Source organism: Belonocnema kinseyi, chromosome 1, assembly GCF_010883055.1.
Source record: "Belonocnema kinseyi isolate 2016_QV_RU_SX_M_011 chromosome 1, B_treatae_v1, whole genome shotgun sequence".
Lineage (NCBI taxonomy): Eukaryota > Metazoa > Arthropoda > Insecta > Hymenoptera > Cynipidae > Belonocnema > Belonocnema kinseyi.
In genome coordinates, this window is record NC_046657.1 from 74,100,714 (window position 1) to 74,114,739 (window position 14,026).

At 24.5% G+C, this 14,026-nt stretch overlaps 1 protein-coding gene across 4 annotated transcripts in view; it reads left to right on the top strand.

Annotated features, from left to right (window-relative positions):
- LOC117176338 (phytanoyl-CoA dioxygenase, peroxisomal-like) overlaps positions 1-6,663 on the top strand; it is a 153,270-nt gene extending 146,607 nt beyond the window's left edge. For all 4 annotated transcript variants that reach the window (XM_033366587.1, XM_033366581.1, XM_033366600.1 and 1 more), the window contains 4 exons: positions 1,814-2,050; positions 2,128-2,323; positions 6,165-6,326; positions 6,403-6,663. In XM_033366587.1, the coding sequence (XP_033222478.1) occupies positions 1,814-2,050; positions 2,128-2,323; positions 6,165-6,326; positions 6,403-6,546 (739 nt within the window). In that variant the 3' untranslated portion in view covers positions 6,547-6,663. The remainder of the gene's footprint in view (positions 1-1,813; positions 2,051-2,127; positions 2,324-6,164; positions 6,327-6,402) is intronic.
- Positions 6,664-14,026: the final 7,363 nt, after the last annotated feature.

Here is a 14,026-nt window from a genome sequence, read left to right on the forward strand (position 1 = left end):
ACTCGGGATACTTATAAGATACTACCATGATTTTTTCAGATTTTTTGGTCCAAAAATAAATTAGGCCAAAAACCGGCCTTACCGACCCTCCCCCTTTGAAGTAGTAAAAGTTTTACCATTTTAAAATTGAGGATTTAAATGCAAAATTTGAGAAACTTAAAAATTACCTGAAATTTGAGACGAAAAACATACATAATTTGAAAGTTATGTAGATTTCTCAGTTTGAAGCGCGGGGTTTTCTGAGGCACCGTTGCTCCTGTTTGAAGGATTTTCTTTGAAACGGGTATTTTTGTTAGGATTTTTTCCCACAATTCAAAAGACTGGAATAAACACTTGAAAAGTTTTTTTCGGAATTAACAAAAAATTGCAATAATGAAAAATTATGCAGATTTCTCAGTGTGAAGCGCGGGATTTTCTGAGACACGTCGCTCCTTTGTGGAGGATTTTCTCTAAGACCGTTATTTTTTAAAGGATTTTTGCACGATTCAAAAGAGCGGAATAATCGCTTAAAATATTTTTTCGGAATTAACATAAAAATTGCAATGTTTAAAAGGGCACATTTTTTAGTCTTAAGCGCGGGGTTTCTTAGGAATCCTTTGAGAGCGATTTTCTCTAAAATGGTTAATTTTTTCAGATTGTTTTTCCGCGAGAGAATAATCACTTAAATTTTTTTTTTTAATCAACGAAGAATTGCAATACGAAAAGTTTATGCAGATTTCTTAGTGTGTAGCACAGAGTTTCTTTAGGACACGTCGTTACTTTCACATTGATTTCTTTAGAGACGATCTATGATCTACGAGTATCGCAAAAAATCGGAGATTTTCTTGTTTAAAAATTCATAAACTTAGTTGAAAATTTATTTTCTTTTGTTGAAAATATGTCTTTTTTAGTTGAAATTTCAACTACTTGATTGAAAATTCATGTATTTTGTTGAAAGTTCTTTTTTGCAGAAAAGTAATCTCATAAGGTAAAACTTCATCTTTTTGTTTAAAAATTATTTTGCTTGGTTAAAAACTTAACTATTTTATTTAAAAATTATCATTTTGAGTTGAAAATTAATTGATCTTTTTGTATTTTTGGGTTGATAATCTACATTTTTGCGTTAAAAATTTAACTTTTTTGGTAGAAAATTAGTATTTTCAACTTTAGCATGCGCAGTAGATACCTGCAGAACTTAGGCCTGCGCAGAGGTCACCCACGACTATTAGACATGCGCAATAGTAACTTAGAGCTAATAGACATGCGCAATAGTAACTTAGAGCTAATAGACATGCGCAGAAATTATCTACAGGCATTAAATGTGCGCAGTAGTTACGGGCAGAAATTAGACATGCACATATGGTGCCTATGGTCTTTAGACGTGCGCAGAACTTACCCGCGTCTAATAGACATGCGCTGGAGTAACATACACATAATAGACATTCGCAGAAGTTGTCCTAGGACAGTAGACATGCGCAGAAGTTATCCACTAATTTTATGCATGCGTGGTAGCAACCAACGGGTAATGGACATGCGCAGGAGTAGATTAAGACTAATAGATATGCGCAGTAGTAACCCGCGGCTAATAGACATGCACAGAAGTTATGAACAGGTTTTAGACATGCGCAGTAGTGACAAGTGGCTTTTAGACGTGTGCAATAATAATACACGGTCATTAGACTTGCATGGAAGTTATCCATGGATATGATACATGCGCAATAGTAACCAAGGGTCATTAGGCATGCGCAGGACTAAATAGCGGATGTTATGCATGCGCAGTAGCTAATTCCTAAATATTGTAGACTGGCCAATCTAATATTATATTCTTGTCTAGATTTGAAGATATATCTTCCGGAAAAGTACCAAAAGGAGCAATGACTGTCATGAGGGACATAAATGACCGAAAATCTGTTAACAAGCTACAAGATTTCAATACTGACGAAGTCTTATTCGAGTACGTCTCTCACAAGGATGTAGTAGATGTGGTCGAGTCATTCACTGGACCAAACATTATGGCAATGCACACAATGTTGATTGCTAAGCCCCCTGATATTGGTTACGGATCCTCAAAGTAAAGAACTGATTTACGACTTTTATATATATATAAATTTAAAATTTAGAAGCATAAATGATGTATCAATTTTTTAGACATCCACCACATCAAGATTTGTACTACTTCCCTTTCCGACCAGCGGATAAAATTGTAGCTTCCTGGACTGCGATGGAACCTTGTGATGTTAAAAATGGTTGTCTTTACGTTCTACCTGGATCACACAAAAAATTTTCTCTACTTCCGCACGAATATCCATCTGAATCTGTTAACAAGATGTACCACGGAATTCAGGTTTTAATTCAGTTTTTCGACTTTATATAAAGATAAATTCAACCAGGGTTATAAAAGTTTCTATGTTAACGATGTTAAAGCATTCAGATTCTGGTCTTTAAATATTAATGGTGAGATAAAATTAAAAACTTGTCAGGGAAAAATTACGGTAAAACTAAAATATTTGTTGGAGATTCGTAATTTTTGTTGAAAATTCATCATTTTTTTTTAATTAGCTATTTAATCCTAAAAATTACCTATTTCAGTTAAAGATTCATCCAGTTAGTTGAAAATTCATCTCCTTAGTTCACAGTTGAACTAATTGATTAAAAATTCATTGTTTTTTTTTTTGCAACAGTTAAATTTTTCCACTAAAGATGTAACTATTCCATGATAAGTTGAAAATTTCTGGTTGAAAATAATTAATTTCTTTTGCTGCAAGTTTAACTATTTTATTGAAAATTTCTGTTATTTGGTTAAAAATGCAACTGGTTGATTGAGAATTAACATTTTCGTGAAATAATTAATTATTCTCTCGATTTTTTTTTAATTTTAACATTCAACTTTGATCTAGAAAAATTCGTTTTTCGGACCTGAAAATTTAACTATATTGCTTTTAGTTAAGATTATTCTTTACTTTTTTATTAAAAATTCAACCATTTGGTAGAAAAGTAATCTTTTTTAATCGAAAATTCAACTATTTCGTTGAAAATTCATCTTCTTTATTCGAATCAAACTGTTTTTTATTTAAAAATAACATCTTTTTAGTTTAAATAGTTACTATTATAGTCTTCGTTGAAAATTTATTATTTTGTTTGAAGCTTTATGTCTTTGGTTAAAAATGTGACCGATTTTAATTTGTCCATTTTTTGTTGAAATTTCGTCTTTTTATCAGTAAATGAATTTAACAATTTTTTTTAATTTGTGTATTTGGAAAGTTCATACTGAATATTTAACTTTTTAAATTTTTCTTGGAAATATATATATTTTTAAGTTGAAAAGTCGTATTTTTTAATAATTTTATAATATTTGTTTATTTAATTTATATTTTATTCTGTTTGTAGCGGAAAATTCAATTATTTTGTTGAAATTTTCATGTATCTTCTTTTTTGAAAATTAAAGTATGCCAGCTACATTTCCATAATTTTAATTGAAAATTCATCTTTTTGATTAAAAATAAAACTACTTCGGTTGAAGGTTTATCATTTTAGTCAAAAATTTATCAATTTAATAACTGAAAATTAAATAATTCAAATTTTGGTTCTATAATTAATAACTTTTGATGAAAATTATTTTTTTAACTGCAAATTAATCTATTTCATTTTTTGTTGAAAAACGATCTTTTTTGTTGAAAATTTAACAGTTTGGCTAAAATTTTTTATTTTTTGTACTATAAATTGGTTGAAAATTTATGTATTTTCATGAAAATTCATTAGTTTTGTAAAATTGTAATTATTTTGAAATTGAAGAATGATCTATTTTATTTTTTGTTCAAAATTGTTGTTTGTTTCAGTGGGAAATTCTACTTTTGGATGGAAATTCATGTATTTAGTTATTAAATTTTCTTTTTTGGTTGAAATTAACATTTTCCTCTGGAAATTCTACTATTGCATATTTGGTTGAAAATTTGTCTTTTTTAGTTTAAAATTTAAATAATTCTTTTTGAAAATTAACGTATTTTGATAAAAAAATTTCCTTTTTTGTAGAAAATTCTTTGTTAAAAACAAAACAACTTGATTAAAAGTTAAAATTTTTAGTAAAAAATTCTCCTTTTTGTTTAAGATTCGTCTATACTCTAGTTGAAGATTCATAATGTTATTTAAAAACTTATCACTTTGGTTCAATTTTTTATTTAAATTAGTATCTTTTAAGTGGAAAATTGACCTTTTTAATTTAAAATTCAGAAATTTGGTTCAAAATAATGTATTTTGTTGAAAATTCATCAGTTTGATTAAAAATTATTATTTTTTTCAACTGAAAATTGATCTGCTCCCTTTTTTTGCTTGAAAATGAAACTTTTTTTTTAGTTAAAAACTCAACTATTTGGTTGAAAATTGATGAATTTTGTTGAAAAATCATCTTTTTGTTTTAAAATTAACCTTGCGTCGCAACAGTTCATAATCTAATAGGAGCGAGCATGCGCAGGCGTGGGGACCGGCGTTGGCGCCGCAGTCCGCACTGAATCATCGTTCGCTCATATGCGAACGACTTGGAGTGGCCCGACCACCCCCACTATAGCGAGTACCCTCACCATACCCCTCCACCCGAATTCCGTTCTTGAATCCAAGATGGAAGGGTCGTCGGGCGAACCGTCTGATTGGTTGGCTTTTTTTACATGCGCTTGGCGGGACCATGCTTTGTTGGATCATGAGTAAATTCAGTACTCGTTGGTTCGTCGTTCAGCACATCAAAGAAACACTCGGCCCGCGCGCCATAAGCCGACTTGGCATTCATCCTTGATCATATCAAACTCAAAAACTCGGACCGTGAGGAGCTTCGTTGCGGCCGATCGCAGAGTTGGCATGTATCGAATCCACCACACCGATTCTTACCGAAGGAATCGGGATGCATAAAAGACCGTCACGATCAAGATAAAAAAAAAACGATCCGGGTTTTACCGCGTACGGGTGTGACGCCATCGTCGGTTAGCCGCGAACATCGTTAATCGCAATCCGCAATCGCAAATTCATTCATGTGATTCTCCTTGTGTTAACTTTCAATAAATCAGGTTTTTTTTTATGCCGCAATGGCTTTTTCCCTTACACACGTATATTATTTCAAATTCCTTAACATCGAGCGATAGGGGATAAGGGTTAGTGCTTCTTTATTATTAATAGGATTTTGGGGGTAGGAGTGTAGACAAAAAATCAAGCTAATCAAAAAAATATCTCGCTGAACCACGTAAGGCTAGGCGAGTCAACATACGATTAATCTGATTCTTTGAAAATTCAACTATTTTGTTGCAATTCCATCTATAATGTTGAAAAATCGTATTTTGTTTTTAGAAAATTAATCTTTTTATTTTAAAATTCAACTGTTTTGATGAAAAATCGTCATTTTTTGTATAAAGTTAATTTTTTTCTTTGAAAATTTATCTTTTTGTTAAAAACTAACATATTCCAGTTAAATATTTATGATTTTAGTTTAGGATTCGGGTTCTTTTTATAATAAATCTACGTGGTTGAAATTTAAACTTTTTGTCAAAAATTCATCTTTTTTGTTAAAGATTCGTCTATACTCTCCTATTACAAATACCAATATAGGTCACTAATAAGATTCTATATAAGGATCGTATAAGTGACCTATATAGGTCGGTATAAGAGCCACCTATAGGAAATAAAACAGCTTCCTGCATAGGATACTATTTAGAATCCTATGAGTGGTCTATATAGGACAGATGATGAACCGGAAGTGTTGCGCAGTTGTTTTCTATAGCAGATACAGATGCGCAATAGTTATTTTTGACTATGCGATTGCCTAGTAGTAGGGAACTGTATGGATACTTATATGGATTCTAACGTAGGAAGAAAGAACCCATACCCTTACCATAAAATCATTTAGAATTCTATAAAGGATCCTATGCAGGAAGCTGTTTCATTTCCTATAGGTGGCACTTATACTGACCTATACAGGTAACCCTATGTAGGATCCCATATAGGTCACTTATAGGATCCATAAATAGAATCCTATTAGTGACCTTTACAGGCACCTATATAGGTATTTGCAGTATTAAAAAAAGTAATTAAAAAAAAAGGTATAAGGAATATTTATACCTTTTTTTTAATTTATCACTTTGGTTGCAATTTTTTTTTAATTGAAAATTAAATTTCTCTAAAATTGCAGTATTTCTCTCAATTTACAGAAACTGGAAGACGCCAAAGGATGGATAAATCTGGAAATGCAACCCGGAGACACAGTTTTTTTTCATCCATTGCTCATTCACGGATCAGGGATAAATCAATCAAAAAGGACGAGAAAAGCTATTTCTGCTCATTACGCCTCTGCTGATTGTACCTATATCGAGGTCTGAATTTTTTCTCAATGTTCAGAATTTTTCTCAATTTTTCAAAAATATAAACAAAAAAAAATAAAATTTCCAGGTGGAAGGAACAGTCCAGGAGAAAATCAAGGACGAAGTTATGGAAGTAGTAAAACGCAGACTACCAGGCGTAACTAACGTAAAATTTGATGACATTTGGCGCTTCAAATCGGCCCTGGTGCGCGGAATTCGATCCTCCCTTTGAACAAATTCAAAACACTTTTTAAATTGTAAACTTTATATTTTATATTTCATATATCCTTGAAAGGCAGTTTATTGTGTAAAACGGAACATAGTAAATATACGAATACAAATAAATATAATCCTATTTAATTTAATATTTTAATTCTAGGTACTATTTCGGAAAGGTATGTATTTTAAATGACTCGTTCAGGGTGGCGATTCGATTAAACAAAGGTTAATTTTCTATTAAAAAATACGATTTTTAAAATAATACATGACAATTTGACAAAATAATTGAATTTTCTACTCAAAAAGATAAATTTTCAACAAAATACTTGAATCTTCAAACAAGAAGATTAATTTTCAAACAAAAAAATTATTTTAAGAACAAAAATATTAATTTTTTAACAAAAAGATTAACATTCTACCAAGGAAGCCAATTTTTCAACATTATACATGAAATTAAAAAAAAATAGTTGAATTTTCAAACAAGAAGATTAATTTTCAAACAAAGATATTAATTTTTAACAAAACATTAATTTTCTGTAAAAATAAATATAATTTTTCAACAAAATACCTGAGAAATTCAACAAAATAATTGAATTTTTCACTCAAAAAGACCTATTACAAAAAAAAAACCTAAATTTCTACAAAAAAATACGGGTTTTCAACAAACTGCATGAATTTTCAACCAAATAGTTCAATTTTCAAACAAGATTAATTTTCAAACAAAAAGGTTAACTTTCTAGCAAGAAAGACAAATTTTCAACATTATACATGCAATTTTAAGAAAATAGTTGAATTTTCACTCAAAAAGACAAAATTTCAACAAAATAGTTGAATTTTTAAACAAAACAAAATAAATTTTCAAATAAAAAGACGATTTTTCAACAAAATACAAGAATTTTTAACCAAATAGTTAAATTCTCAATCAAATGTATACATTTGAAAAAAAATTAATTTTGAAACAAGTTAATTTAAAAAAATTAATTTTCAAACAAGTTAATTAAAAAAAAATTAACTTTCCACAAAAAATACAATTTTTCGAAATTGTACATGAAATTTCCAGAAATTAAATAAATTTTCCACTAAAAAAGACAAATTTTCAAACAAGATTAATTTTTAGTCACAAAAAGATTAATTAACAAAAAAATTATTAATTTTCAAATAAAAAAAATTGATTTTCTATAAAAAAATACGATTCTTTGCCAAAAAATATATTAATTCTCAATCAAATAGTTGAATTCGGAACTAAAAAAGATGAAATATCGACCAAAAATGAAATAGATTTCATATTTATTTATAATTTTCAAACAAACAAAAATTAATTTTCTACACAAAAAGACGATTTTTCCAAATTGTACATGCAATTTCAAGAAAAAAATTCAATTTTTCACCAAAAAAAAAAAAAAACACAAATTTTCAACAAAATTATAGAATTTTTTACTCAGACAAATTTTCTACAAAATAGTTGAATTTTCAAACAAGAAGCTTAATTATCAAACAAAAAGATTAATTTTCAAACAAAAATATTAGTTTTCAAACAAAAGTGATTAACTTTCTAGTTTCTACAACAAAAAGATGAATTATCTACCATTTTTTTTTACTTTTCAACGTGATTTTTCAACATGATATATTCAATTTTAACAAAATAATGAAATTTTCCACTAAAAAAGACAAATTTTTCAAAAATAGTTGAATTTTCAAACAAACAAAAATCATTTTCTGTAAAAAGACGATTTTTCAAACAAATACATGAATTTTAAATCAAATCTTTTTATTTTTAACCCAATATTTGAATTTTCAAACCAACAAAATATTTTTGAAATAAAAAGAGAATTTTTTAACAAAATACATCAATTTTTAACTAAAAAAGAAATCATTTTCAACCAAAAAATACGATTTTTCAACAAAATACATTAATTTTCCATCCGATAATTGAACTTTATTCAAACAAGATTATTTTTTTTAATAATATACAAACAAAAAGATTAATTTTCAAACCAAAAAAACTTTCTTCCAAGAGAGGCAATTTTCCAATATTATACATGAAATTTTAACAAAATAATTGAATTTTTCACTAAAAAAGACATTTTCAATAAAATAGTTGAGTTTTCAAACAAGAAGCTTTTTCAAACAAAAAGATTAATAAAAAAATATATATTTTTTTTTATATAACAGGATTAATTTTTAAACAAAAAAATGACTTTTCACCAAAATACATGCACTTTTAGACAAATATTTGAATTTTCAAACGAACACAAAAAGATTACCTTTGACACACACAAAAAACATGATTTTTCAACATTATACATGAAATTTAAACAAAGCAATTGAATTTTCCACTAAAAAATACAAATTTTAAACAAATTAGTACAATTTAAAATTAAATGGATGATTTTAAAACAGGAAAAAATGATTTTTCTACGAGAAAACACGAGTTTTTTAAATTAAACATGAAATTTCAACAAAATAATTAAATTTTCCACTGAAAAAGACAAATTTTCATTAGAATAGTTGAATTTTCAATCAAAAAGATCAATTTTCAGCTAGAGTGAGAAATATTTTACTGGAATACTTTAATTTTTAACAAAAAGATGATTGTTCACACAAGAAAATAATTGTCAAAGAAGAAAATTAATTTTCAGACAAGAAACTAATTTTCTATATAAAAAAGTTGATTTTTCAAGACAATATACATGACTTTTCAACCAAATAGTTGAATTTTAAACCAAAAAGATTTAGTTTCAACTAAGTTGATGAATATTTAACTGAAATAATAGAATTCTGAATTAAACAGATTAATTTTCAAAAAATAAAAAGAATTTTCATAATAAAAAAAAATTAATTTAAAAAAAAAGATTAATTTTCAAAAAAAAGATTTTTCGGAATTATACATGAAATTTCAAAAAAATAATTGAATTTTTCACTAAAAAAAGACAAATTCTCAACAAATTAATTGAATTTTTGAACAAGAAGAATAATTTTCAAAAAAATAAAAATTATTTACAAATAAAAAGAATAACTTTCTACCAATAAAGGCACTTTTTCAATATTATACATGAATTTCTAACAAAATAATAGAATTTTCCTCTAAAAAAGACATATTATCAAAATAACAATTAAATTGTAAATCAGATAAATTTTCAGAGAAGAAAATTAATTTTCAAATCGAAAAATGAATTTTCAAACAAAAAAAAACTTAATTTTTTTTAACATAATACATGAAATTTCCACAAAATAACCGAATTTTCTACTAAAAAAGATAAATTTTCAAAGAAAAATATTAATTCTCAAACAAAAAGATTAATTAATTTACAAAAAAAAAAACGATTAATTATCAAAATAAAAAATTAATTTTCTACCAAGAAAGGCGATTTTTCAAAATGATAGATGAAATTTCAACAAAATGATTGAATTTTTCGATCAAAAGGACTCAATAAAATAGTTAAATTTTCAAACAAAAATGATTAATTGTCAAACAAAAAAGCTAATTTTCTATAAAAAAAAGACAATTTTTCAAGAGAATAAAAACCTTTTTAACCGAATAGTTGCATTTTAAACCAAAAAGATGAATTTTTAAGCGATAAGCTTAATTTTCAAACAAAAAAAAGTAATTTTCTATCAAGAAAGACAAATTGTCAACAAAATAGTTGAATTTTCCATCATATATATATATATGTGAATTTTCAACTCAATTGATGAATATTTCACTAAAATTGTTAAATTTCTAACCAAAAAGATGAATTTTTTAAAGGTAAGCTTATCTTTTAAACAAAAAGATTAATTACAAAATAGATTGATTTTTAACGAAATAGTGGAATTTTCAATTAAACAAGACCAAATCTTATCAAAAAAATTTGTTAACAAATTTTTATCAAATTTTCAGGAAAATCATTAAATTTTTAATCACATGGATTAATTTTCAAACAAGAAGATCAATCTACAAACCAAAATAATTATAATTTTCTATACAAAAAAAAAACATTTGTCAACAAAATACACGAAATATCAAAAAAATTATTGAATTTTTCATTCAAAAAGACAAATGCATAGGAAAATAGTTGAATACCTTTAATTTTCTATTTAAAAAATACAACTTTTCAACGAAATATATTTTTAACGAAAAAGTTGAAATTTCAACTAAACAAGACAAATTTTTTATTAAATAGTTCAATTTTAAATCAAATAGATGAATTTTTAAATAAGAAGATTAATTTTTTAAACCAAAGATTAATTTCAGAAAAAAAATGATTTTTCAACATTATACATGAATTTTCAACAAAATAATTGAATTTTCCAAGAAAAAATATCAATTTTCAATAAAAACAAATTCATAAAAAATAATACATTTTAAATTTATTTATTATTGTAAATTATTTGCTGAAAACACAAACAAAACAAAAATAAATTAATTTTCAAATAAAATGATGAATTTTCAAATAAAATTATGAATCTTCAACTGCAATAGTGGAATTTTAAACTAAAAATATGAATTCTCAACTTCAATGATGAATATTTAACAAAAAAATTGAATTTTCCACTAAAAAAGACAATTTATCAACAAAATTAAACAATTTTAAATTTAATAGAGGAATTTTCAGACAAGAAAATTAGTTTTCAAACAAAAAAAAGTATTTTCTATAAAAAAATACGATTCTTCAACAAAATAAAACAATTTAAAATTAAATAGATGAATTTTCAAACAAAAAAATTAATTTTCTTTAAAAAAATACTATTTTTCAACCAAAAAATTAAATTTTCCACTAAAAAAGATAAATGGTCAAGAAATTACATGAATTTTTAACAAAATAATTGAATTTTCCAGTAAAAAGAAAATTTCTCAACAAAATAGTACAATTTAAAATTAAATAGATAACTTTTCAGACAAGAAAATAAATTTTCAAACAAAAACATTAATTTTCTATAAAAAAAGACAATTTTTCAACAAAACAAATCAATTTTCCACTAAAAAGATCAATTTTGAACAAAATAATTAAATTTTCCACTAAAAAAGATAAATTTTCAAGAAAATACATGAATTTTCAAAAAAAGAATTGAATTTTCCAGTAAAAAAGGCCATTTTTTAAACAAATAAAACAATTCAAAATTAAATAGATGAATTTTCAGACAAGAAAATTAATTTTTAAACAAAACAAATTTATTTTCTATAAAAAAAGACGATTTTTCAACAAAACAAATAATTTTTCAACAAAATAATGAAATTTTTCACTATAAAAAAAAAAATAAATCTTCAGACAAAGAAAAAATTAATTTAAAAAACAACGATTTGTTAACAAAATAGTACAATTTAAAATTATATAGACGAATTTTTAGACAAGAAAATTAATTTTCAAGCAAAAAAAATTATTTTCTAAAAAAGACGATTTTTCAACAAAATAGGTAAATTTTCCGCTATAAAAGATCATTTTTCAACCAAATACATGAATTGTCAACAAAATAATTTAATTTTCCAGTAAAAGAAAAATTTATCAACAAAATAGTACAATTTAAAATTAAACAGACGAATTTTAAGACAAGAAAATTAATTTAAAAAAAAAATACGATTTTTCAACAAAATTATTAAATTTTCTATAAACAAGATTTTCCAACAAAATAAAACAATACAAAATTAAATAGTTGAATTTTCAGGTAAGAAAATTAATTTTCTATAAAAAAAAGACTTTCAACCAAATAATTGAATTATAAATACATGAATTTTCAACAAAATATTTGAATTTTGTAGTAAAAAGCAAATTTATCAACAAAGTAGTACAATTTAAAATTAAATAGATGAATTTTCAGACCAGAAAATTAATTTTCAAACAAAAAATATTTATTTTCTTTAAAAAAGACGATTTTCCAACAAAGTAATTAAATTTTCCACTAAAAAATATCAATTTTCAACCAAATACATGAATTTTCAAACAAAAAAAAATTAATTTTCAAATAAAAAGACGATTTTTTAAGAAAATAGTACAATTTTAAATTCAATAGATGAATTTTCAAACAAAGAAATTAATTTTCTATGAAAAAAATATGTTTTTTCAACAAAAAAAAATTAAATTTTCCACTAAAAAAGATAAATTTTCAAGAAAATACATGCATTTTCAACAAAACAATAGAATTTTCCAGTAAAAAGCAAATTTATCAACAAAATAGTACAATTTAAAATTCAATAGATGAATTTTCAGGCAAGAAAATTAATTTTCTAACAAAAAATATTTATTTTCTTTAAAAAAGACGATTTTTCAACAAAATAATTAAATTTTCCACTAAAAAAATATCAATTTTCAACCAAATGCATGAATTTTCGAACAAAGAACAAATTAATATTCAAATGAAAAGACGATTTATTAATAAAATAGTACAATTTAAAATTAAATAGATGAATTTTCAAAGAAATTAATTTTATATAAAAAAATACGATTTTTCAACAACAAAATTTAATTTTCCACTAAAAAAAATAAGTTTTCAAGAAAATACATGCATTTTCAACAAAATAATTGAATTTTCTAGTAAAAAGAAAAGTTATCAACAAAATAGTACAATTTAAAATTAAATAGATGAATTTTCAGAAAATTAATTTTCAAACAAAAATTTATTTTCTATAAACAAAGAGATTTTTCAACAAAATAAAACCATTTAAAATTAAATAGATTTATTTTCAGGTAAGAAAATTAGATTTCTATAAAAAAGACGATTTTTCAACCAAATAATTAAATTTTCCATCAAAAAAGATAAATTTTTAAGAAAATACATGAATTTTCAACAAAATAATTGAATTATCCAGTAAAAAGCAAATTTATCAACAAAATAGTACAATTTAAAATTAAATAGATGAATTTTCAGACAAGAAAATTAGTTTTCTGTCAAAAAAGACAATTTTTCAACAGAATAATTAAATTTTTCACTAAAAAAAATTAATTTTCAACAAAATAGTTAAATTTTCCACTAAAAAATATCATTTTTCAACCAAATACATAAATTTTCAACAAAATAATTAAATTTTCCAGTAAAAAAAAAATTATCAACAAAATAGTACAATTAAAAATTAAGTGGTCGAATTTTCAAGCAAGAAAATTAATTTTCTATAAAAAAAAGACGATTTTTCAACATAATAATTAAATTTTTCAATAAAAGAAAAATTTATCGACAAAATAGCACAATTTAAAATTAAACAGATAAATGTTGGGACAAGAAAATTAATTTACCAAAAAAAAAAACGATTTTTCAACAAACAAAACAATTTAAAATTAAATGGATAAATTTTCATATAAGAAAACTAATTTTCTGTCATAAAAGACAATTTTTCAACAGAATAATTAAATTTTTCACTAAAAAAATTAATTTTCAATAAAATAGTTAAATTTTCCACTAAAAAATATCATTTTTCAACCAAATACATAAATTTTCAACAAAATAATTAAATTTTCCAGTAAAAAAAAAAAATTATCAACAAAATAGTACAATTAAAAATTAAGTAGACGAATTTTCAAGCA